The following is a 26757-nucleotide window of genomic DNA, read 5'->3' on the forward strand; positions in this document are numbered from 1 at the left end:
CAGATGGAGAGTGGCCAGAGGGCTCATTCTGCTGTCTGGCTGGGGGATCTGGGGATGTCGCCTTCCGGGTTATGGGATGTTTAGAACCGATGCTTCTTCTCGCCTTTCCTTTCCTATGTTCCTTTTCAAGACAGTGTGCTCTCTAGCTTTCTCCAGAGTTTTCCTTCTTTTACTTTCCGTTCTGTAGCCCCTCCCAGCCAAACTCTTCAACCCACCAGACCCTACTGGCCTGAAGATCTTGGCCCGTCCCAGGGCATCTCTGAGTGCGCTTCTGTGGCCACACCCTGCCTCTGCACCTGGAATTCATTTTTAGTAGGGAAGGCAGGGAGGCCAGAAACCCCACCCTTGTGCACGCACTCGTGCACACACACACACACACACACACACACACCAAGCACTCACTTAACCACCTGCTAGATGGGATCCCTTACCCTCTTTGCCACTCTGCAGGGCTCTAGAGAGGACTCAAGTTCAAGGGAGGTTGGATTGGATAACCTTTTAGGAAAGAGTCTGCAAAGTGTCATTCCATGGGCAGGAGTCAGCCTACAGATGAATCTCGTTTGGCCCCTAACAGTGCGGTTTTCTTTCTGGCTTTTTTTTTTTTTTTTTTTGAATTGAATGAGTTGCTATATTTAAAAGCCAGGAAATGTGGACTTTCTGGCTCCTTTAAAAAAACCAGAATATCTGGCCACTCTAGGCCCACACCCTTATGTGCACCGAGAAGCTGGAGCTGAGTAGCAAGTGCTCACTGTATTTGCACATAGCCTTTAGCTTGCTGCAGTCCCCACCACTCCCTGTTGCCTCACACACAGCCTGCTTTTGCGTGCGTGTCTTGTGTTTAGGTCCCAAAGACAGAGATGACATCTTATGTTTCCTTTTATTTCCACCAGACTGTGCAGTATGCCTTGCACAGATTGTATGTTTTTTTAAATTTTTTTAATGTTTATTCACTATTTTTGAGAGAGAGAGAGAGAGAGAGAGAGAGCAAGTGGGGGAGGGGCACAGAGAGAGGGAGACACAGAATCCAAAGCAGGCTCCAGGCTCTGAGCTGTCAGCACAGAGCCCGATGTGGGGCTCAAACTCACAAACCGTGAGATCATGACCTGAGCCGAAGTCAGACGCTTAACCGACGGAGCCACCCAGGTGCCCCAGACTGTATGTTTGATACATGCTTGTTGGTTTAAACACTAATCAGCTATGCCAACTTTGCAAGTCACTTAAACTTTCTGTCCCTTGATTTCTGCATCTCCTAATTCTTATCTCTGAGTGTCGTCCATTTGTTTTTCTATTTCTGAACTCAAGCAACTTCAGGCAGAAAAGAAAAAAACACAATGAACATCAAACCAACTATTCCCCAAACTTGGTTAATCATCAAAACCGCTTGGAAAACTTTTTATAAATACAGATTTCTAGACCCCACCCCCGGGGCCCATGCACTCAGAAACTATGAGGGCGGAGTCCAGGGAATCTGTATATTTCATAGGCTCAGAGATTCCTGGGCTGCATTTGGGAACCTGATTTTCACTGTTTAATACCTCTCCTCAAGCTCTGCCAATCCTCTTCAGGGAGAATTCCGAGGGCTTCACCTGGAGGAATCAGTGTGCACATCCCGTCACAGACTGCCTTTCCAGCACAGATTCCATGCTGACTGGGTCTGTGTCCTTGTCATCTTCAGAGCAGGAGAGGCTTAGGCATTTGTGACTTTCACACTGGTCATTTTCCAGCTTCTCCGGGGGCCCTAAAGAACATTTAGGGTTTTTCACCTTTGATGAACTGTGTTAAAATTTTTTTTTTTTTACATTTATTTATTGTTGAGAGACAGAGTGAGACAAAGTGAGAGCAGGGGAGGGGCAGAGAGAGAGAGAGAGACACAGGATCGAAGCAGTCTCCAGGCTCTGAGCTGTCAGCACAGAGCCCGACGCGGGGCTCAAACCCACACACCATGAGATCATGACCTGAGCTGAAGTCGGACGCTCAACCGACTGAGCCACCCAGGAGCCCCTTCCTTTGATGAACTGTGAATTGGAGTCCGTGGACTGTAGGGTGGTCGTGGAAGATGTGCTCATTCTCAGCCACGGGTGGTCGCCCCAGAGTTTGTTCACCAAAACGTTCGCCCATGTTTAGCCTGAGCATACAAAGTTGCCCCAAATCATCTGATGTGCTGGGTAAATGTTGGCGTAAGCATGCTTGTGTTTTTAGTGATTTAAAACATAAAGGCAGCCCACTGACATTTTTTAGCAAGCTTTGCATAATTGGTTTTTAATTTGTGACTCTTTGAAATAGCATTGGCCTTCTTCCCCCTGACTCAGACACTTTTTCTGTCTCATACTTGTTTGGCAGAGAGAACCAATCTGTCCCTTCTTGGAACAGAATCTCCCAGCTCATCTTTGAAAGACTGAGTTTCCACTTTAGTGCCGTCACTTTCTTAGTGCATTTTCAAAAGCTGTTAGCTTTTTTAAATTTCCTTTAATAGTTTAATTTGAGGGAGAGTGAGTGATCCCTAAAGGCAGCTCTAGGTGTATTTAACCTTGGCCCCCGTGTTACTGAGTCTTACTTGATGTGGTACCCCCAAGCCTTCACAAGCCTTGTGACACTCTTATTTAACATCATAGGCTGGTCACATCCACTGTCGTTCGAGGACAGGGCCCCTTAGAGACATGGTGGTGGGGACATGGCTGGATCTGTGTGTTCTTGGAAATCAGACACCTCTACAAAGTTCAGGGAGTCCTGTGCTGCCTTCTTAGATTCTCTGTCTTAAGATGGGGATAATATTCGTACCTCTTAGTGCTGATGGGATGGTTAAATGAACTAATGCAGGTAAAAGGTCTTGCATAATGCCTGGCACTCAGTGAGATACACAACAAATGTGAGACATGAATGTGGTTCACTTTTCCAACGTGACAGTTATTGAAGTTAGTTTTTACAGTTGATTCCAACACCGTTCCTTGGGCTTTCATTCCCTTGAGGGTATTTTGCCCGTGGAGGTGGTGGGTGGCCTGAATGTCTAGAGACCCCAGGTGTCAGGGGTGCAGGGCATCAACCTAGCATCCTAACCAGAGGGGGCATGTCTGGGGCCTGGGAAGAGCTCTGGACTGGGGTTCAAGCTCCTGGGTTCAAAATCTGGGTTCTTCTTCGCTCACTCCCACCATGACCTTGGACAAGTAAGTCAGCTATCTTTCTGAGCGTCAGTTTCCTCATCTATCAAAGGAGGAAACTGACACTCATCGAGTTGCATCATGAAGATTAAGTGAGGCACTGTGTAAAAAGATGACCTTGACTCCAGCATGATATGATGGTAAATTGCCTTTTCTAGGGGCTGAGTTTGTGTGTTGTGAATCACACTGCAAATTCTGACAGCATTGGCCTTTCCAGTGTGTTGTGCCTTTGATCTGGGTTTCAGGGAAACCAGCAGACCTGTTTCTGGTTGTTCGTGCAGCCAAATTTTAGTTACCATTGCCCTTCAACCCTCTGTTTTCCCCTAAGCTGCTTTGTGTGACCCCTTATCTTGTTTCCTGTGGTGTTAAGGTCATTGCTAGATTCCTGTGAACCATCAGTTTTTTAGCAGCCATACAAAGTGGCCTCTTCTGTCAATGCTGGCCATCTCCCTTTGGTGTCCCCAGGTCACCGGCATGGACTCAGAGTTGGGAAACTGGGTCATCTCACTGGTGAGCTCTGCTGGCTGAGCCACTCTGGCACCAGCCAAGCCTCTCTCCTTTCTGTGCCCCAAGGCAGAAGACAACTTGACCTGATGTTGGAGCTCTGAGACCTGGGGCTTACAGGCAGATTCTGGCTGGCTGTAGAGGTGCTGGGAGTCAAGTTGCAGGCCTCGTCTGGGTTTAGCGACCCCTTGAGGCTGGGGCCCGTTGTGCTTTGCTCCATGGCTGTGGCTGCAGGGTTCCCCTTTGCTAAGCACAGTGCCTGTGCATGTTCTGGGTGGGAAGCTCCTGCAGAGTTTACTTCCATGGCCTCCTTCCTGTCCCTCCCCCAGCCAATAAAAAACTCGGGCTCTTTGGAAGCATGTGGCAAAGCAGGAGTGCTGCATTGGAACACTTTGGCTCTGAAGAGTTTACTAGACATTTAAGCTTCTGTTTCCTCCCTTGTGAAAATGAGGGAGACAGACCCCCTATCTCACACCATATACAAAAATTAACTCAAAATGGATCCAAAACTTAATATAAGAGCTAATATTATAAAACTCTTAGAAGAAAGCAGCTGATAATCTTCATGAGCAATGATTTCTTAGATAGGACACTAAAACCACAAGCCACAAAATAAAAAGTAGATAAATTTGACATCATCAAAATTAAAAACTTCTGTGCTTCACAGGACACAAAGTCAAAATACAGCCCATAGAATGACAGCAAATTTTTGCACATTATAGATCTGATAAGGGACTCATAGAATATGTAAAGAGCTATTACAAGTCAATAATAAAAATGGGCAATGCACATTTCTCCAGAGAAGATCTATGAATGGCTAAAAAGCATATGGAAAGATGCTCAGCATCAGTAGCCATCAAAGAAACGCAAATCAAAACCACTGAGATACCCACTAGGATGACTGTTATAGAAAAGAAAAATAATAAATATTGGTGACAATGTGGGGAAGTTGTAATCCTCATACACTCCTGGTGGAAATCTAAAATGGTGCAACCAGTTTAGAAACAGTCCTCCAAAGGCTAATTCCACTCCCAGATATATACCCAATAGAAAGAAGCACATGTCCATGCAAAAACTTGTACACGAATGCTCACAGCAGTATTATTCATAACATCTCAAAAGTGGAAACAACCCAAATGTCTATCGATTGATGAATGGGTAAATGAAATATGATATATGTATACAGTGGAATATTATTTGGCCATAAAAAGGAACGAAATGCTGATACTTGGCTACAACATGGATGAACCTTGAAAACATGTTTCATGGAAGAAGCCATTTACAAAGGAGGACATACTGCAGGATTCCATTGATATGAAATGTCTAGAAAAGGCAAATTCATAGAGACAGGAAGGAGAACCACTTCCCTGGTGACAGGGGCTAGGGCAGATGGGAGAGGTGGAGGGGTCCACTAAGGGGCGTGGGCTTTCTTTTGGAGGTAGTGAAAATGCTCTAAAATTTATTGTGGTGATAGTCGCACAACTTTGTGAATATACTAAAAGCCACTGAGTTGTGTACTTTAAGAGGGCGAATTGTCTGGTATGTGTGAATTTTATCTCAATAAAGCTGTTTTTAAAACGGGGAAGAATAATATCTACATCACATAAGTGTGGAGAGGATTCAAAGGCATAATCATGTAAGTCACCCGGCATGTATCAGGGCTCCAGAATTAGTAGCTATAGTGATTAAAACCCCCTTTTAAGCCAGAGGTAATGAAAAAGTCAGGATCTGGTTAGGGACATTTTCTCTTCTTTCCTTTTTATTGCTAGTGGCCATCCAGAAGCAATGAGAGCAATCTGGCAGGATTTTGTATGGAACTCAGGAGGAAATATGGAGTAATCCTGGCTACTCATTAGAGTCCTCTGGAGAGTGTTTAAAAAAATATTGATGTGCAGCCCAGAGATTTTGATTCAGCTGGTCTGGGTGGGGCCAGCAGGTGTTTCTAGCTTTTAGCCATTGGTTGAAACCTTTGGTACTGTCTAAACTGGCCCAGGTCTTTGAAGGACTGAAGACATCTGGGTTCAGGATAGAAGACTTATGCGAGCAATGCACTTTATAGTTTGCAAACTGTGTTTGTAGACATTATCTCTTGATCTGTTTAATAACCATACAGGTAGGTGTTATGAATGCTACTAGTTGTGAGACAACTGAGGCTCAGAGAGGCTAAGTCATGTTTCAAGTATAATTTTATTCTGGTTTTTTTTTTTTTTTAAAGCAAGATCCACACACATGCTCCTACCTATTAGTTATCAAATATAACACCTTGGGGAGCACTTCCAGGGTGATGCCTATGGCCAGGTCAATCTATTTTGGGTAGACTTCAGAACAAAGCCTTTTCTGCTACTTTTCTTTAACTGATAGACATCCTGAGAGTGCAGGACAAGCTGATAAAATGTTATAGACATATGTACATATTCACACACACACACACACACACACACACCATTTGTAACTACTGTGTATGAGGAAAACACGAGATGGGAATAATTTGGATCCTGAGGCTGTCAGAAACTGTTCTCTATAACCTCTGAGTTAAAGGTTTAAACCAATCACAGCACACCTATGGCTCTAATAAGGCTGTGATACCATGGGAGCCCCTTAATAACGTACCACCTTTATCTGTTTAGTATATTGTGGTATCATTTGAACAATAGACTCCTGCTGCTGAAACCGATCTGAAATCCACTGGATTACTTTGGTGTATACCAAAGCGGGGTCTGCAGAGCAGTGGCAGCAGCATCTGGGAGCACCTTAGAAGTGCAAGGTCTTGGGTGTCACCCTGAGACTACTGAAGCGGATGCTGTAGAGGGCGGAGTCCAGAAATCTGGGATGTAACAATCCCTCCAGGGTATTCCGATGCTCTGTGCAAGTCTGGATGATCTGCAAAGTCCCTTCCAGCCCTGACTGGCAATGATTCTCTCTGAGAATACCTATGAGGGGTCTAAAACCACGTTTTTTCCCAAACCTATCTCAAACTTTCTGGAGGGAGCTGCATGCCATCAGCTATTAAGTAATGTGTGTGGTACTTGACTCTGTGTAAGGCAAGGTTGCAATCTGAGTCAGCAAACATTTCCAAACCAGTTATTTCCAGGTATTGAGATCCTCCCGGCTGCCAGCATTCACACCCTAAGGGACTTCCCAATTAATTAAGCTGCGGAGCTTGTCAATAGGCCGGTTCCTTTATAGTTTTTGAAGGGAGAATCAGATAAGCTATTCATCACCGTAGCTGGCTGGAGTTCTCAGCCGCCCTGGTCTGAGAACTTGGGTGGGGGGGAGCTCTCCACCTCCACCCCACCCCCACCCACACCTCCACCTGCCTGGGAGTTGCGAAGCCTTCCCTTCCCCATCTCTCAAATTTTATTGCTTCCATTTCATTACATAAATCACTCATGGTGAAACCCTTCCGTCCTCCAGGCCAGGTATCCCTGGCTGTGAATTCATCTGGCCGTGTCACCTGGGTGGGATTTTTATTAGTGGGAGTTCAGTACCCACGAAATAGAGGTCGCCGTTCTGCTCAGCGATTTGTCTGTTATCTGTGCCTTATGCCTGAAAGAAATTGGCTGAAATCTGTGTTTTAGCTGCACACCCGGCATACAGATTAAACTGAACTGCACTGGTGGAGAATAATTAAGCCAAAGACCTTGTTTTTCACCTTCATGATGAAAGACAAATGACTTTCAAGGCTTTAATAGGATGATGGCACTTGAAATGTTCTTCTGCTTTGGCCAACTCGGGACTTTTAGAACAGCCCTGTTCATGAATATTCTTTGCAACAACTGCATTTTCATTTAATTGTAGATAGTCATTTTGCAGGATCTCTTGTCTCTGTCTTTTGGTGTTTTGTTTTGTTTTGATTTTTTTTTCTTTTGCCCCAGTGTAATCAAGGCATATTACACTGCTATTGTTAAAGAATTATTAACTCTTTTTGAGAAAATTGATTTCCCTTCCCAGATATCTTCTTCTTCTTCCCAGTCTTTCAGAGGTGGGGAGAGCCTTGTGGGGGCCACTATTCCTCTCCCTTTCTCATCTTTTGAATCAAATGTCAATTGGGCAAGAAAATTGACTGATTGCCTAGTGGGAAACTAAACCTCACCAAACCATAAATATGAAACAGGCCTGAAATAGACATATTTCAACAAAAGCCATCATTCTTCAAATAGCTCTTCTCCAGCAAAAGGATTTCCCGGCAATCATCAGCCCTTTTCTCTTCAATGTTAGACTTTCCGTCCTGGCCAAGGTGATTTTTCCTACGTCTCCTGGCCTCGCTTTCGCAGTAACAGTGTTCACTCCTTCCTTAGCAGGACCGTACAGAAATGGGTGTCACCCTGCCCAGCCGGCTTTTTCAGGCTTTGTTCCAAACACAATGCTGTCTTTTCTTAGCAGTGGAAACGGCTGTTCTCCACTGCTTTCTGAGAGAATGGCCCTTCCCTATTCTGCTCATATAAACCAGCCCTATGCCTCAGCAGCCTATTGTTTTATGGGTTCTCTTAACGCAGGAAAAGGTTCTTACTGAGGACAGGGGGGCTGGGAGGGCCAAGGTCAGAGGAATGCTTTGTCTTGCTGAGATGTGTGGAGACAGAGAAGTTGGTTCAGATAGATTCCCGCCCTCCCCACCCCCCCTCCACCCGCCCTCCCCACCGCCCCCCCCCCACCCCGGGAGGTTCTGATGCCCGACAATGGCAACTGCATCAAGCTTTCAGTTCATAAAGAACAAGTCCCCTGCTTCTAGAAGGTGTTCCAGGAAGCAGTGGTATTCGGATTGGTCCTGCCACCATCTGACCAGGGACCAAGGCCGACTTACTCCTCTTCTCTGAACTTGAGCTTCCTGGCCTGTGGATGCTGCAAGGTGCTGGGATCTCTACGTCTTCTCAGTTCCGGAACCTCAGGATGGGGCTTGGCTTACAGCCCTACCACTCCCCACCATTTCCAGTAGATGCTGAGTGCACTGAGCAATTGCCCACCCACCTGTGCCCCCAGTCACCAGAGCTGAGTGAATCATCTTGGCAGGTGAAGCCATTGCCTCTGGCAGCTGTTGTTCAGAGCCTTCACCCGTTGGTTGGCTGGGCTGGTGTGATGCTTTGAGTGAGCACGGCTTCCACTATGTGGGTTTGTTCATAGGGGAATGTGTTTGATCATACCCTGGCCTTGGGGGGCATCTGGAGTGAAGTCCTGGTCCTCCACACCAGGCTGGGAGTCAGGAGTCTTGCCCAGGTCACCAGCTCTGTGGATCAGGCCTCCCTTTAGCACACATTTATTGAGCACTCCGGGTGGCTGCAAACTCGGCAAGGTACAGAACACACACAAAATCGCCAAGACACAGGGGTGCCCGGGTGGCTCAGTTGGTTAAGTGTCCGACTTCAGCTCAGGTCATGATCTCACGGTTCGTGAGTTTGAGCCCGCATCAGGCTCTGGGCTGACAGCATGGAACCTGAAGCCTGCTTTGGATTCTGTGTCTCCCTCTCTCTCTGCCCTTGTGGTCTCTCTCTCTCTCTCAAAAATAAATAAACATTAAAAACAATTAAGAAAATCAACAAGACACAGATTTCTGCTCTCATGGAACTCCCAGTTTAGTGGAGGGGGCAGAAACTGAGGACAGAATACAGCAATACAGCACAGTGGGGGCCACGATAAGCTCAGAGTTCTATGGGAGCCCAGAGCATAAGGGACACCTCCCCAGCCTGGAAGCGATGAGAACCACGGAGGCCTTCCTGTAGGTGGTGATGCTTGAGCTGAATGCAGAGGGTGAGAGCAAGCCAAGGAAACAGCAGGGGCAAAGGTATGTGGCCAAGTAAGTGTGGGATATGAGAGGCTCAGGGTTGCAGGAACATGGAGTGTAGGGTTGGATGGACGGGAGCAAAGACCACAACACATGGGGCCAAGTCACAGGCACCCTCGCGTGACACATGAAGGAGCTTGAGCTCTCTCCTGAAGGTAATGAGGAGTAAGTAACTGGATCAGATTTGTGTTTTAAAAAGATCCCTTCGATGGCTGAGATAGAGAATGGTCATGTAGGGTCAGGAGGTAGAAAGAAGCCTGGAATGGGGATGGTGAGTGGGGAGCAGATATCAGGAGGATTTAGGATGTAGAACTGGATGGCCTGAAGAGTCAAAATAAGAGATAAAGAGAAGGACAGGTTGGGGGAGGGCTGCGTGTCTAAGTCCAGTGAACGGGTGGTGCCAGCCTGGAGTGGAGAAGAGACAGGAAGTAGCCAGTTGAGGATAAAGACTTTGAAGGGCTGAGGGACATCCAGACTGAACATCCAGCTGGCAGCTAGATGTTTTGTCCTGATCATAAAGAACTGTTTGGCTTTCATATATAAATGGTAGTTGAAACCACATAGGTAGAGGAAAATGATAAACCATAGGCAGTACACATGGAGCGAGAAAAGCAGCAGGTCAAGGATAGGACCCCAGGAGACATTGGCCTGAAAGGGACAGGAAGAGGGTCCTGGGCAAGAGACAGAAAAGGAGAGGTCAGAGAAGTAGGAGGGGGACAGACGAGGTTAGTGCTGTTCATCCAGAGCATAGAAAACTCCAGAAAGAGGAAGTCAGGTGGAGCCCAAAGGCCCAGGGAGGCTGACTCAGCAGTGACCCAGGCCCTGCCCTCAAGTGTGAGCCTGGGAGCAATCCACTTCCTTCCCAGGACTCAGTTTCCTCATGTGTAAAATCCAAGAGTTGGCCTAGGGGCTTCTCCTTTCTGGCTCTAAGAGTCTGTGAAGCGACTATTTCTGAAACTCCTTAAAAGGGAAAAGATGTCCTCCCCACAACCCCCTCCTTCTCCCCTCAATCAAGCCAACATTGCTCTTAGAAGGTTGGGTGAAAAGAAACCCAGGGATGTCAGAGCTAGACAGAACTTGGGGGAGAGTTTAGTCCAGCCCACTGTTGGAAGGCAGCATGATGTAATGGAGTCGAACCCCTGTCTGTTCTTGGCCTGGCGACTTCTGGCAGACACATCACCTTGTTTCCTCAACTGTAAAATGAAGCCCACCTTGCAAGGGCGTTTGAAGGTTAGTGAGAAGTAGGAGCTATTGTGTTTATCAAAGATGAGCCACAAGATGGGAGAGATGAATTGATTGGCCCACGGTCACAGAATAGGGCATCTAGGTGACTAGAACTAGGTGTCTGATGACCAACCCTGCCAGGGTCTGTCACTTGCTGGGGTCATAAATCAGCCGCCCATGGGCTGGTGCAGCCCACAGATGTGTGGCCCACGAAGTGTCCTTTCCAAGGTGGAATTTGTTGCCAATGTTAAAAATTGGGAGATTTTACTTAAAACCCCGTATGTTCAGTTAGGCTTGAAAACTTGGAAGATTTGGCAATGCTGAGTCTGTGCCGCTCAAGTGAGGCCGGCTGGGGGGTCCCTTCTGCAGGCCACAGCCCCATCCAGCCCCCTTCCCTTGCTAACGTTACTTGCTTGGCCCCAGGAAGTGACTTGAGTTTGCAACTCGAGCCTTAGACTGACCATTTGGCTTGAATTTTGTCTTACAGCTCTGCCCACTGCTCACTGACACTGCCCAAGTATTTCACAGCTGAGGTCCAGGCCATGGTTGTTTAGAGAGGGGGGGCTTGCCGGAGAAGACAGGGCTAGAGGGGGAACGGCTGCCAACAGCTCAGCCCTAGGGAGATGCTGATGGGGAAGGCCTGGCCCCTGCAGGGTGCATGGGGGCAGGAGGGGTGTTGGACAGAGGCCCCTGGGGTTTCCTCCTTCTTCCCCTTGGGGTTGTAGGCCTGGCCCGGCTGGCTTGTGGACGTCTCGCCCCTGGACTGCCCTACTTTGCTGATGCGTGGCTGGACAGGGGAGTGGTGTGGAACCGCAGCCCCGGGGCTCAGTGCAGCCGTGTTTATGTGGGGGAATGTCTGGTATGTTTGGTATTTGGGTGTTTACTTCCCAGGGTGCTCATGGGTCCCTGGTGTTGAAATGTGGCTCCTCCGTGCAGTGTGGCTCCTGGGGAGGGGGGGGGCGGGGTGGGGACCCTGGTGGGCCTGGCCAGGGCTAGATTTTGAGGCTGCCAGGCCGCTGTTGCTCCGGGCCTGCTCATTGACAACTCGTGTGCCTTGAGGCACCCCCAGCCTGCCCTCCGGCCCAGGTCTCCTGTGCCAGATTCTGCCCTTGGGGGAGGCTGGGCGTGCCCCAAGCTTGCTTTCTGCCTCACCTGGGAAGGCAGGCCCAGGATCTGGCACTTACAGCACGCTTCCTATGTCCCAGGCTCGAGATTGGCACTTAGTCCTGTTATAGCCTTGTGCGGCAGGGCTCGGTGCCTTCCCCACACAGGTGGGGAGCAGAGGCTCAGAGAGGCCAAGGGACTTGCCCAGGAGCACACAGTCGGTGCTCCTCTCAGACCACATAGGCTTCTTAGACCCCAAAGTGCATGCTGACGACCCTGATGCCACGTGTCTCAGCTGAGCCTGGTTCTCTGCGTCCCTGCTTGCGTCCTTAGTGCAAGATAAAGCCTTTCAGACCTTCTCTGCTCTGGTGAGTGCTGGGGGTTTGTCCTGGGTTCCCTCCCCCAACTTCTGCCTGTCACCAGCTTTATTGCTCTTGCCTTTATATTGCTTTGTCCATGTAAGAGTGTCCGTAGTTTCAGTGCCTCAGGTTAACAAGTATCATTAGTCTTTCTCATCTTATCTCTTTGTGGGTCCCACAAGATATCTTGTTGGAAATGCTTGTGAAATATCAGAATTCAAAATCAAATCTGGGAGGAGGTTGCCACCATGTGAAAGCCACGCTGCCTGCAGGAGAGGTGTGGAGGAAGCCCCTCCCATAAACCAGTCAGCTTTTTTTTTTAAGCGTTTATTTATTTTTGAGAGAGAGAGAGACAGAGAGAGAGAGAGAGAGAGAGTACATACACGTGATCAGGGGAGGGGCAGAGAGAGAGGGAGAGAGAGAATCCCAAGCAGGCTCTGCACTGTCAGTGCAGAGCCCGATGCGGGGCTCGATCCCACAAACCGTGAGATCATGACCTGAGCCAAAACCAAGAGTCAGATGCTTAACCGACCGAGCCACCCAGGTGCAACCCCCCCCCCCCACCGGCCCCCGTAAACCAGTCAGCTTTAATGTTACACATTCAGTGTTACTTGGGCAATAAATTGTTTTTATTTTAAAAGACCCGAATAGGGAAAAACAACACGGTCATTGTCGTCAGAGTCAGAAGCTTCTGTTGCTACTTACAATCCCATCACCAGGCCAGAGCTGAAAGGACAGGGGGCGTATTACCATATGTGTGTGGGCACACATAGACCAGCAGCCCTTCAAAGAGCAGGAGGCTCTTGGGCCCTGGGGCCAAAAGGCCCGGATTTCAAGCTGCCACTGACCTTCTGCGCAGCCTTGATATCTTTAGTTTTGTCATGTGTAAAGTGGGGAGGGTAATAGGACTGTCCTCGGCTCACTGAAGCCATTTAACCTGAGACCCCTAGTCCAGAGGACTGGATACGTACCAAGACGAACCACCTCTGTTTGCTCAAGCTCTTTGTGAGACACGGGCATCTTTCAGTTGCAAGAGGCAGAAACCTTCTCAAACTCCCTCCAGGCCAGAGGAAGAATTTTTCAGGATAGACTCAGGGGTATGCATCACAGACTCAAGGCGCAGGAATCCTAGGCCCCTCCAGTGGTGGAATCAGGAGGATTGAGATAGTTTCTTCCCGGTGTGTGCTTTCAGTCTGTTCACTTGGCCTGTCTTAACCACTGACCTCTGTTCATGCCTCTGGGTGTTTCTCTTTCTAATGGCGCCGCCTCTCTGTCTCTCTCCACCCATCTTTGTCTCTCTCTGCTCTCTCTTTCTTTTCTGTCTCCGCTTCACCTTCTCAGCCTGGAGCTCCCTCTGTTTTTCAGGGCCTGGACCAGGGTGAGGTGAGCCAGACGCCCAGCGCACAGCATTTAAGGAGGCAGTCGGTCTTGGGTGCCGACCCTGCCCCTGCGTGAGCTCTGGAGTGAGTGTCTCCTTAGGTGCGTGTCCTGGGCACCTCACTGGCGGCACCCTGGCCCAGGCCCTGCTTTTCTCTCTGTCTGCCATTCCTTCTTTTTGTCTCTCTGACTCCCCTCCGTAGCTGAGGGTTTGTTTCCTTCCCGCCGCACCGTCTTTGGTTTCTTCTGCCCATCTGCAAGCATCGCAGCCTGATTGCTCCTCTTCTCTGGACACGTGGCTGAGGCCGCTGGTCCCTCAGTCCAGCGGTCCAAGCTCAGTGAATACAGCCCCTCCTGGTCAGCCGTTCGCATCTGCTCCAGTCAGCTGTGGCCGGGGGCTCACAAGCAGGGCCTTGGGAACGGGCCATCTGAGGAGGGACTGCTCGACCGGAGGCCCCCCTTGGCCGTGAGCCCCCTAGCCTGTCCCTCCAATGTGAAGTGTGGCACAGGGCTCCCCCTCCCTCCCCACCCCAGTGCACGGCCAGCTTTGCCCCAGGGCTTCCTGGGAACTAGGGGAAAACAGAGCCAGAGCTATGTTTGAGAGCAGGCCTTCATCTCATGGGTCTTTAAATGTATTGGGCGTCAAGCAGCCTCCTCCTCAAACATTCTTGTTCTTCCAACTGCGTCTGCAGCAACAAATCATCATGCCCCATTTTGGGGTTCCGGTTTTAGACGTCCCCGCTGTGTGTGGCGACAGCACTCTGCCGTCTCACCCCCTCATGGCCAAATGTTTTAGAGACTCGGGAACGTCAAGGAGCGGGGGCAGCAGCCTTGGGACTGTGGTGAGAGAAGGAACTGGAGGAGGCTAGCGGCAGGGGGTGGGGGTGGGGGCCGGGAGGTGTCCCAGGCAGGGGACACAGAGCGCCCAGGCCTGGGCCACAGTTGGCCCGTGGGGATGAGAGGGCTGAGGGGCACTGCCCAGCCCCCCTCTTCTTTCTGGCGGGACTCCAGCAGCTGGTTTCCAGAACTCCTCAGGCGGCTCTTACGTGGCGGCAGGAGGATTTGGGGAACATGTAGCACAGTGTCACTGGGGAAGGTGTGGTAATGGGGCTTTGGGGCCATTTCTTGCCTTATTGGGAGATGTCAGCTGAGGTGGAGCGTGGGGGCAGGAGAGGCCTGGGGACGGGCGTGGAGGCCGCTGATGGCTGTGGAACTTTAGGGGGTGTTTAGGCTTCAGTGCACAGCCTGGAGTGTGTCCGTGCCTGTTCGGGATTCCTGCGGACCTGCCACAGCCACCGGGGGGCCTGCCCCCGGCCGCGACTCTGTCTTTGGTCATTGTGCTTCTGGGGAAGACAGGATACAACCCCCACGCTTTGCTGGGCTCCTGCAGACAGACAGAAGAGACCATCCCTGGCAGCAAAGGCCCCTTATTGGCACTGGGGAAAAGCTTATGCAGAGGCAAACATAGGCAATAGCTTGCTTTTATAATCACAGAATCCAAGCCTGTGCCACCTTTCCCTGGAATCGTTTATTTCACTCATTCATGTGGCTGACATTTGCTGAGCCCCCTATTAAGTGCTATCCAGGTGTTGGGGATGCTCGGGTCCCCCATCCTTCAGCAGGGAACACAGATACCTGCATACACAGAGAACTATGATGGGATACGATAGAGACCCTGAAAGCAGAGGACTCAAAGTCCTGTAGCAGCACAGGAAAAGCAGCCGATTCTGTCTGGGGAGTCAAAAGTGCCTTCCTGGAGGAGGTGACATTTGCTCTCGAAGGTTGAATAAGAGTCTCCCAAGGAGGAGAGGAAGGTTATCTCAGGAGGGCCCAGCTGGCTTGGAGAAGGGGGAGATATGTGGGGAGAAGGCGATGGCTGGAGGGGACGGATAAGGCTGGACAGGGGGGCTGGAAAGCCCCCAGCACGGCCATCGGCCTGGCCCAGTTGAGCCTCTTCGCATCCGCAGCCGGATGGTGCAGCTTCCGTTTGCCCGAGGCTTTGTGCAGGGCTGGGGCAGGGAGCTGGGTCTCGGAGGACAGAGGTGGCGTCTCCCAGGAAACGGCTGCTCTGCCAGAAGCCGGGGTTGCTCCGGGCCCCGCGAGCCCGGCAGTGCCCAGGTTGCACACATCACCTTGGCAGTTTGTGGGCAAACCCTCCTGGCCGAGGGGAGATTGCACTGCCGGCCACTTCCTCCAGTTCCTTCCCTCTGCCTGTCGTCACGGTTACCTCGGCCCTGGTGGGGGTGAGGTTGAGGTTGGGTGGAATCAATTTTGTCCAGGTTTCTATTTTCCCCGATACGGGTCAGCCAGAGGTGCTGTCACTTCTGGTTCTATTTCAAGGGAGGCCAAGGGGCCGGGAGGTGCTTGGGTGTGGCTGTGTTGACAAGCTGCCTCTCCAGCCAGCCTCCCAGGAGGGGTGGGGCAGGTCAGGGAGAAACTCAGAGGTGGTGGAGAAGGAGAAGGTTGTATTACCAGGACCTGTGCCGATGGCCGTGGGTGCTGGTCTCCGGCCAGGCCCTCGGTCCTAAGCTCCTAGAGCATGCTGGGAGTGCACAGAGAGGGTGTTTATTTTCCTGGCCTGGAGCCCTCTCAGCTGAGACCTTGTTCCAGGCCTCAGGCTGCCAGATTCACCCCCACTGGCTCAAGAAGTGAGAGAGTTGGCAAGGCCAGGGCAATCCAATGACTTCTCTAGTGGCCTCTGACTCCAGGCTGTCCCCCGGCCCAGCTGGTCCTGTGTGTCCTCCGGATTCTCCTGGTAGCTAACAGACAGCAAGAGGCACCACTGCGAAGTGATCCTGCTGGGGTCAGGGCTGGTGGGCAGTGAGTTTCTCCCTTCCCACTTAATGGGCCCTATTTTATGCGTGGTGAATTTTCTAATGTATCCTGGGGGAGAAGCAAGCAAACCCGGAGACTCGGGAGGCCCCTCTGCTTGTGTCCGTGCAGGGCACTTGGGGGAGCCCTGGCATCCTGGGATACAGGGTGGGTATCGTGGGGGACAACCTGCAGAAGCAGCGAAAAGGACCAAACCCGGGTGAGGAGAGATAGGGGGGCGAGGGGGTCGCTGTTTACTAGCACCAGGAGGTAGATCAGAGCGTCTGGAAGGACCAAGAGGCAGGGCGAAGGTACCTCGGGGAGGCGGAAGTGTGTGGGGGTAGAATGTGAAATGTATGTCCATGCCCAAGGCATTTTTTAAAGGAGTGCCTGGGAACCACTGGCCTGGAAAATAGTGCCCAGAAGGCTTGGGCTGGGCAAGAGAACGGGGCCGTCACCACCCGCTGGGTGTCACCTCCGTGTGAATAGACTTGCCGGGCTTGGTGCCTCCTGAACTCTGGCAGAACCCAGGCGGCCCGGCCCTCCTGGGACACCGACCCCTCCCAGGTTTGCCCACCTGCTCTAAGAGGATCCGTGGGCTGGCTGGCAAGCGTTTCCGACCCACCAGCAGGGAAGCCAGTGGGCTGGCAGACAGGGATAGCTCCCTCACTGCGGGGGACATTGTCCATCTGCCGTCTGTGTCAGGAGGGAAGCGGTGCTCCAGGCCCGCCTGGATGTCTAATCCGCGGCTCTGTGCCCTCACAGCTAGATGAAGAAGAGGAGCGAAGGAAAAGGCGCCGGGAGAAGAACAAAGTGGCGGCAGCCCGATGCCGGAACAAGAAGAAGGAGCGGACGGAGTTCCTGCAGCGGGTGAGCAGGGCAGCTGGCCAGGGCGGGGCACCTGTCTCGTCCTTCCGAGCGGGCTTGTGCACTCGTGGGCCAGGAGACGTGTGTCGTCACCAAAGCCCACGGAATCAGTGTGTGCCTGCTGGCCGTCTGCCCAAGCAGCCGCAACCCCCTGTTCTGGCCTGCCTTCCATCCAGTGCCCTTTCCCTGAACCAAGATAACCAAGGGCAGCCGGGAGCGGGTCCGGCCCACCCAGATATCCCTGACTGCCAGAGAAGGTGGGAGGAGCCAGCTCCCCTCTACCAGGTCAGACACTGGTGCTTATTGGCCCAGATGGCCCAGGACTGCGAAGCGGTCCCCGCTTCAAAGGCCTGGTGGCTGCCAAAGTTGTCTAGGGTGGATGCTAACGACGTAGGTGACGGCACCATGCCCCGCGTGTGAGCGGTGGACAGAGGCTCTTCCAGCCCTGCGTCCCATCTGGCTGGCCTCAGCCCCACTGAACACGACCCCCGAGCTGCTGCCTCCAGGGACCAGAGGTCAGCTCTGCACCCAAAGGCCAGCAGAGCCTACCCCCCACCCCCACCCCCGCCCTCAGAGCCCGTCCCCGACCTTCCATTTGGAAGGTGCCAAGCAGGGTGTTTGTTCTTTCTCCCCTGAGTCCCATCTCTTAGGCCTTTGCTGCTTCTCAAAAATGGTAGATGGCAGTGAAGGGACATGACCAGAAAGCTAATCAGTCCAGGCTGGTAGTCTCCAGCCTCCGCATTCCGGATCACTTGTTCATTACTAAATGATAACTGTAACCATATATAACGATAATAATACCGTGGGCCCCATTCTGTTCTATAGCATGCAACAGTTAATGGCGTTGCTAACATTTGTAAAGTTGGGCAGTGTGTGGACTGCTGTATGTTATCTCTGTGTCGGCACGATAACTGTATGAGGTAGGTACCCTCATTATTTTCTTTCTACAGATGGGGAAACTAAGGCATGGTGAGGTTAAGTTACTTGCCCAGGGCCCTCAGCAACTAAGTGGTAGAGCTGAGATTCCAGCCCAAGGCTAACTTCAAAGCATTTGTTCTTTTTTTTTTTAACGTTTTTATTTATTTTTGAGACAGAGAGAGACAGAGCATGAACAGGGGAGGGTCAGCGAGAGGGAGACACAGAATCCGAAACAGGCTCCAGGCTCCGAGCTGTCAGCACAGAGCCCGACGCGGGGCTCGAACTCACGGACCGCGAGATCATGACCTGAGCCGAAGTCGGCCGCTTAACCGACCGAGCCACCCAGGCTCCCCTCAAAGCATTTGTTCTTAACACTGCTCTATGCTAGCTCCAGTTCATTTGTTCGTTCAGTCATTCATTTGTTCATTCATTTGTTCATTCTTTCACTCGTCGATTTGTTGACAAGCATTTTCATGCAGGTACTAAATGCCCAGCACTGTGCTAGGAGCACTGGGGGACACACAGGAAGGAGCAGACACAGTCTCTCTGGTGGGAGCTGAAGACTAGCCAACTCGGCCCTGGTTTTCTCTGATGCCGGGGTATATACGGGTCTCTTCTCATGCTTGCAGCAGGCAGAGAGAAAATCTGGGGTCACAGGTGTAGACAGCGTGGGGCTGTGTGTCCACCTGGGGGCTCTGATCGTCTAAGGCAGGGGGATGGCCATTCCAGGTGGGAGTCAGACTCCTAGAGCTGAGAGCCTCCTCGGAAGAGACGGTAGACCGACACTGGGCTGTAAGTTTTCAAGGAGTTTCTAAGACACGGGTCTCACACGGGCATTTAAGATGGATGGCGTGTCCCACACCTCATTTCCAGCCCAGAGTGCCTGCAGTGCTGGGTGAGGCATGGCAGGGAACAGACAAGTTCCCTGCCTTCAAGGGATTGTCAGCCAGTTAGCAGGCAAGATATATGCCCAGCGAACACACACCGCGGCAGTGAAAGTGCCAAATGAATGGTGCTAGCTGCTCGTCACATTCCAGAAACATTTGCTGAGCACCAACTGTATGCAGGATTGCCACATGCCTCATTTAATCTTATAACATTTCAGGGAGATAAACATCGGCTAGCCCCATTTTATTTATTTTTTATTTTATTTTTTAACATTTCTTTATTATTGAGAGACAGAAAGAGACAGAGCATGAGCATGGGAAGGGCAGAGAGAGAGGGAGACACAGAGTCCAAAGCAGGCTCCAGGCCCCGGGCTGTCAGCACAGAGCCCGACGCGGGGCTCGAACTCACGAACCGTGAGATCATGACCTGAGCCGAAGTCGGATGCTTAACCGACTGAGCCACCCGGGTGCCCCGTCTACCCCCATTTTAGAGACTGACCTATATCTCAGAAGAGGTCAAGTTATCTGTCCAAGGTCACACTGCCAACAAGTAGTAGAGCGGGGATTTATTCATTCCTTTGACCATCCATCCTTCCGTCCATCCATCTGTCCGTCCATCCATCCATCCATCCATCCCATAAGTGTTTAGTGAGTACCCGCTGCACAGCAGGCAGGAGGACAGCAGATAGAAAATGGGGAATGGTAATGCACCCTGTGCCTTGTGTTGGGCAAGCCTGGTGTGAGAGCACACTGAGAGGCCCTATCCTAGTCTAGGCTGAGGGAAGACTGCTCATTGAGACAGAGGAGTAGGAGCTAACCAGATGGACAGGGTGGAGGGGTTAGCAGGAACAGAGCAAGCAAAGGCCAGAGGCAAGAGGTGTTTAAGGATGTGATTAAGGAATTGAAAAGAATGTCAGTGTGGCTGGAGTTTAGAGTACACGGGGGAGAATGGACAGGCAGGCAGACCCCAGGTCCTAGCCATGTAAGCTGATCCTGATTGGGGCAGCGGGAAGACCGGTTACATGGCTGTCATGCTGTCCCTGGTGGCCTCGGGGTCTAGGAGGGGGGTTTAGGCAGCTCAGTCTGGACTCAAGCCCAGTCTCCCTCTCCGCCCGTGCTCCTCTCTTCCCCTCTGGCCTTGGTAACAGAGGTTTAGGACATGGATGCAGATAGCTGTGTTGATAGCCAGTGCCCACAGACGTGAAGGGCTCCCTTATAATTTATTTTTGAACAGGTAACATATTTATAAGGCTCAGAGGTACAAAAGGATATGTGTGTGTACACACACACACACACACACACACGTATATATGATGTAAAAAGTCACTCTCCCATCCTTGACCCCTGGACATCTAGATGCACCCTGGGAGACTCTTAGAGCATCTCCGAGTTCACCTGCCTGGACCAGCCGAGTTCCTGAGGCAGCCAGGGCTACCTCAGCAGCTCCTCTCTCTGCAGTCAGGAGCAGCGTCCCTATGCTTCTCCCTTCTGTAACGCCGGCCTCTGTACCTGCCGCACCTGCCGTGCCTAATGCCGGTTCATTCTCTGGGCTTTGGTAGCAGGAAGCCCATCTCACACTCCCATGGCACTCTGCACTCTTCATGGCCATTCCCTCCTTGATGGTCACAAGGAGATGGTGACCCTGGAGGGGAGGCGAAGCAGCCCCCACTCCCCTGACGAGGATTCTGAGACTCAGAGGGATGAACGTTTGCTCAAGATTCTGCAGCAGCTGAGGCAGGACTAGAACCCAGGGCTTCCTCTACTGCCCAGCATGCTGTTCAGGTTGCCCAGGCTCAGGGACATGGGGAATATGGTTCACAGTGACATAGCTAAAGTGGCAGAGGTAGGATTTTAGTTCAGACAGGCCTTTTGGGCTCTGAAGAGGCCATCAGCCTTCTTCCCAATACTTACAAAAAACATTGGGAAATAGAACTCTATTTTAAGTGTATTAGGGTAACTTTTTTAATTGTTGAGAGAGAGAGAGGGAGAGAGAGAGAGAGCGCGCGCAAGTGAGCACAGCGGGGGGAGGGGCAGAGAGAGAAGGAGACACAGAATCTGAAGCAGGCTCCGGGCTCCCAGCTGTCAGCACAGAGCCTGACTCGGGGCTCGAACTCACAAACCACACGATCATGACTTGAGCCGAAGTCGGACACTTAACTGACTGAGCCACCCAGGCGCCCCTAGGGTAACTTTTTAAAAGATAAAATCAGAGAATCTTTTTTTTTTATGTTTTTATTTTATTTTTGAAAGAGAGAGACAGAGTGTGAGTGGGGGACCCGTAGAGAGAGAGGGAGACAGAACCTGAAGTAGGCTCCAAGCTTTGAGCTGTCAGCGCAGAGCCTGACGTGGGGCTTGAACTCACAGACTGCGAGATCATGACCTGAGCCAAAGGGATGCCCGACCGACTGAGCCCCCCAAGCACCCCTAAAATCAGAGAATCTTAATGCTTAAAGTCCTCTAGGCCAATCATATTCTCTGGGAAGAGACTGAGGCCTTGAGAAAGGAATTGAGTTGGCCAAGGTCACACAGCCAGGATGAAATACCAGGACACCCAGCCCCTCGCCCTGTATTTTTTCTCCTGCCTTTGGTCAGCCTAGTGGAAGAGACAGAATGTTCACTCGCTTGCAATCTATTGGGAAACAACGAATGGTTTCATTTTCTCTAGGGCAATAAATATCTACCAGAAGGCAAAACTATAAACAAAAATGCAAGCAGAGTTATTCCATAATTAACATGTGAAGATCCTAGCCCACATTTCTCAATTAATTAGCAAAACAGATCAGGTTAACTGCTGTTATAAAACCACAGACAACTTCTATGATCATGGTTCTTCTGAAGTCAACTTTTACTTACACGATAAATAAACATGTAGCACCACCCAAGAAAACAGAAGGAAATAAAACTAAAAAGCAGTCACTTACCTTCTGACAGCCAGCCGGTCTGAGTGCAGGATATTCCATGATATACTTTAACATTTTAATAACTTTTTAAAATGTCTATCATTTTGGGGGGGGGGGGGGTGTGGTGGCACGAGCAGGGGAGGGGCAGAGAGAGAGGGAGAGAAAGAATCCCAGGCAGGCTCCTCCCTGTCAGAGCAGAGCCCAACGCGGGGCTTGAACTCCTGACCTGTGAGACCGTGACCTGAGCTGAAGTCAAGTCAGGTGCTTAACTGACCGAGCCACCCATTCCTATGATGAATGAGTGTGAATCCACACACCTCCTTGGGTCCAAACCACCATAGCTGCTTTTTAATGTTTTCCCCCAGAGCGCTTTTTTCCTTTTTGGGGGGCCGTTCTCCTTCAGTGAGGAGTCTGGTCCCGAGGACCAGTGTCTGGTCCCGAGGACTGCCCATCTTAGCAGTTCTGAGCTCCCCAGGCACTCGTGCTGTTACCCCCGAGACAGACCAAGTGGCAGTTCAGTCGGGCCAGCCGGTATGAGCCTCCCCGCAGGAGGCTGCCCAGCCTGGCCCCGCCAGCGGAGGGGCAAGCCCACAGACCCAAGCCAGTGTCACCCAGCTCCTTTGTCACATGCGCGATTGCAACCGCAGCTTGTTCTTGGCCTGGTACGGGTTGCCCAACCGCGGCCCTGTTGACATTTTGTCTAGAGAGTTCTTGTTGCGGGGCCGCCCTGGGCATTGCAAGAGGTTTAGGAGCATACCTAGCCTCTACCCACTAGACACCGTAGCACCCACCCTCCCCGGGGGGGGGACAACCAAAACTGTCTCCGAACGCTGTCAAATGTCTCCTGGCAGGCGAAATCGCTCTGAGTCGAGAGCCACTGGGTCCGAAACTTTGCTGGCCCTTGAGTAAATCCCAACTCTCGACCGGGTTGTAAGTTCTCAGACACAGTCTGGCGAAGCCTTCCTGTCTTACCGCTTTGACCCCTAAGCCCTGAATTGGTCTGCTCATCGCCTATCCATCCACACTCTGAACCCACAACCCCGCCCCCCCCCCCACACCGCCCTCCCCAAGAGAGAATCACCAGCATTCGTTCCTTCTTTTCCCTGGAGTCTCTCCAACTGAGCTGGAAGTTCATTGGGAATCTCACTTGAGGTCTACTGGAAACTTTATTTTGGATCCAGAAGGGTGACAGTTGATCGCCTCCCAGTGGGCAAAGCTTCTAGATAACAGGGGATAACGAAGAGGCTGTTTCAATGATTATGGACTGATAGGAAGTACTCGTTTGGGGAGGAATGACATGAGCACGCTGGGCTTAGTGATCCCGCAGGCCAGCATAGCCCCAATGTACATTTACACATCACACATCAAAGCGCTTTGCCGCTGCACTGCCAGCCGCGGGCCCCCTCCCACCCCCTGTGGACCCTGCGTGCACCTGCTCTAGTTCCACTGGGTCCCTATTCCTCTCCCACCCTTTGTTTCCTGGGCAAGAGCCCGGAGGCAGGAGAGTGTTGGCATATTTGAGCGACTACAAGGAAGTCGCCGTGGCTGGAGTGGATTGAGTGAGAGGAGGGAGGTGGGACATGAGCCAGGCTGGCCCCAGAATATAACCTGGGTCCTTCCCGCTTTGACACAGGCCAGTGTCAGAGGGGTGACGGCCACTGCTGCAGAAAGTCAGGGACCCTGGGGGCTCAATAGCAGATCCTGTGCCTCTTCCAGTGGGAGGCTGGCAGGCAGAAAACAGGCAAATGCCAGCTGGGAGTGCCTTGTACCTCCCCAGAGGCAGTGCCGGTCCCCAGTGAGAGCTTACAGCCCTGTCCCTGTTTTTGTGCACAGGAATCTGAGCGGTTGGAACTCATGAATGCGGAGCTGAAGACCCAGATCGAGGAGCTGAAGCAGGAGCGACAGCAGCTCATTCTGATGCTGAACCGGCATCGCCCCACCTGCATCGTCCGGACGGACAGTGTCAAGACCCCCGAATCAGAAGGGAACCCGCTGTTGGAGCAGCTAGAGAAGAAGTGACCATGGGCTGGGAGAAGGAAGAAGCGGAAGAGGAGGAGGAGGAGGAGGAGGAGGAGGAGGAGGATTTGGGAAGAGGGGGGAGGACGAGGGGTCCCAGAGGGCCCTTCCTTGCTGCATGACAAACTTTACAATGAGGCTCAGCACAGCCAGCGCTGGCCGGGCTTTTTTGTGAAACTCACATCAGCCACACAAGGGGAAGAACGGGCTGACGAAACCTAGAAGGACCAAGCGCTGAGACCAAAGTAGACCCACGGTGGGGCTGTCCTGCCTGGGGCCCAGCTGGAAGGAGGCAGGACAGAGGCCCCCGGCCAGAGAGACACCCAACCAAATGGCCTCTCCGCCAGGGCACCCACCGAGGGACCTCGGAGCAGCCAGGAAAAGCCATGAGTTGCAAACAAACATGCGGCTGGGGATGGAACTGAGTGGGACCACAGCCTGCCTGCCCCCAGCCCTGCCCCCCCTGACCCTGATGCGAGGCTGGAGCGGGCGCCACGTGGGGCCCAGCCGTACCTGCCCCCGTGGGTCCAGCGCGGTCTTGCCCGGGAGCGGCAGCCGGGGCGCGCCCTCAATGGCCCCGCTGGAGTCTGCTGTGGGCACGAGGCGCGGGCGCCCTTCCAAAGCACATACTCACTGAATGTTTACAGACTGGCTGTCCTGGCAGGGCTTTTCAACTGCACATGTTTTTTTATACTTTCTTTTTTTTTTTTTTTTTTTTTTTTTTAATATTTTTTACAAAAAAAAAAAGATTTTATACAAGCAATATATATATGGATTTCTATAATCACTCGATGTGATATAGTATAAATATGCTATGGTTTGTTTGTTACGAACAGATATCCAGCAGTTATGGCCGTCGTGTGTAACTCCTAAGTACTGTAGTAGTCTCTGGGTGTCGGGGTGGCAGGGGCGGGCATGGGGTGCGTTTCCATCCTGGTAAATCCTTCACAGTACTCAGTCCTGTATCGCTCAGTAAACGTTACTCTTACTTACTCAGCCGCCTCTTGTGGTGTCTGCCCAGGGAATGGGGTGCGAGGCCCGCTCGGCGGGCCTCCCGCTGTGCGGTGTCCGAGGATGTTTCGCGCATCGGCTGGCGGCTCTTGGTTTTCACGACAGCCCTCCCAGGTGAGTGTTTATATGCCCATTTTACAGATGAGGAAGTTCAGGCTCGAGGGGTTCAAGAAGTCCGCGGTACTCCCTTCGTTCATTCACTCACTCCCCAAGTGGATTGAGTGCCCGTCCTGCGTGGGCCAGGCGCTCCACAAGGCGCCGAGTGGTCACCAGGCATAAAACAAATCTAGGTAGGCCCTGTGCTCGTGGAGCTAACAGTTGTGCTAAATCCTTGCAGCCCCCATTCGTTGACCTCCTATGTGACAAGCACACATAGTTTCATTCACTCTTGACAGCGTGAAGTAGGCATCTTTGCCCCCATTGTATAAACGACTTAACTGAGGCTCAGAGAGGGTAAGTGGCTTGTCCAACATTACCCAGCTAGGGAGGGGCAGAGCTGGCGTTTAAACTTGGCCTCCAAGAGCCATGACTCTCCACCCGTCGCCAGCTTGCTGTGTGATTGTTGGTTATCGGCTGGGGTTGGATGTCTCACCTGATTAGAAGAGGGAGCCTGTGGGGCCATGGGTAACATTTAGTTCTAGGGGGGCCTGGCTAGAGTTCCAGGCTGTGCTGTGATTCCGGAGCAGACCAGTGATCCCGGCAGATGCCGGCTTGACCCAGCAGAGAGGGTGTGGCTAACTCGACTTGCCCTCACCTGCACGGCTGAGCACCGAACCCACGCAGCAGGAACAGCTCAGTGTGATACACCGTAACTGCCATTTATGTGGCACACAGCATGTCCCAGGCCCTTTGGTGCACGCTGTCTCACTTGGTATTACAGCTCTGTGAGGTGGATGGGGCAGGTGTCCTTAGCTCCACCGCAGAGCCGTGCAAGCCGAGGCTTCTAAAGATTCAAGTTCACCTAGCAAAACAGAGGCGCAACTAGGAACTGGACGCTGCTCTTCTGCCTTCTAATCGTGTGTCCTCTGTCCCATCACTGGGGCTAAATCATTAGTTGTCGATGATGAGACTTCGGGTCAAGGACAGCAGTGACCTTGGGTTGCTTCCCAAACCGTGGACGAGGACTGCTGAAACGGACAGAAATGAGAACAGGTCACGGATGCAACTTTGGCCCCTTACCTACCCATCTCAGGTCCCCTCCACCCGACACGCTTGGTGTGGAACCCCCGAGCTCTGCCTCAGAAGCAGGGATGGTCGGCTCATAGGCAGCCATGGCAGCACACGGTAAACCCTCGGGCCATAATCCTTTGATATTTTTCAAGCCGAGAGAAAACAGAGACGTGGGCTTCCAAGGGCCCCTCAAATGACCCCGCAGCCTCCCTGCAGGACAACCGCATGCCACTGGCCACAGTGCCTTTGGTCCCGTGCTTGGGTGCCGTGAGCCTGTACCTCCAGAAGAGTCCTCCTTAGCCTCTGCGGATGGGCTGTCTCCCAGAATCAGTGACTTGTGCTGTGCTGAGCCTGCCCTTGGAGTTTCTTCTTCGGGACCACTGCTACCTCCTGTGGGCAGCAAGAAGTCACCATCACAGCCTTCCTCGTGACAGCTAACGTTTGCATGTTTTCTTTGTGCCTGGCACTTCAGACGTGTGGCCGCGGCCAGTCCATATGACCTTGCCAGGAGGTAGGTGCCACCATCCCCATGGTATAGACCAGAAAACTGAGGCACCAAGAAGATGTAACTTGCCCAAGGTCACAGTCCAGTAGGGTGTCAGGGCCAAGATGTTGGCTGGGCCTCCCCCTGAGGGGAAATGCTCCGTGTTTGTGGTGTGGCCTCAGTCGCCAGAACTC

At 51.9% G+C, this 26757-nt stretch overlaps 1 protein-coding gene across 1 annotated transcript in view; it reads left to right on the forward strand.

Moving 5' to 3' along the window:
* Nucleotides 1-24890, forward strand: part of JDP2 (Jun dimerization protein 2) — a 37825-nt gene extending 12935 nt beyond the window's left edge. Inside the window, exons 3-4 of the mRNA XM_019427199.2 lie at nt 17076-17180; nt 23716-24890. Of these exons, the coding sequence (XP_019282744.2) occupies nt 17076-17180; nt 23716-23901 (291 nt within the window). The 3' untranslated portion in view covers nt 23902-24890. The remainder of the gene's footprint in view (nt 1-17075; nt 17181-23715) is intronic.
* The last annotated feature ends 1867 nt before the right edge of the window (nt 24891-26757 follow it).

The sequence above is a fragment of the Panthera pardus genome, unplaced genomic scaffold, assembly GCF_024362965.1.
Source record: "Panthera pardus isolate Hobbes unplaced genomic scaffold, ASM2436296v1 HiC_scaffold_24, whole genome shotgun sequence".
Lineage (NCBI taxonomy): Eukaryota > Metazoa > Chordata > Mammalia > Carnivora > Felidae > Panthera > Panthera pardus.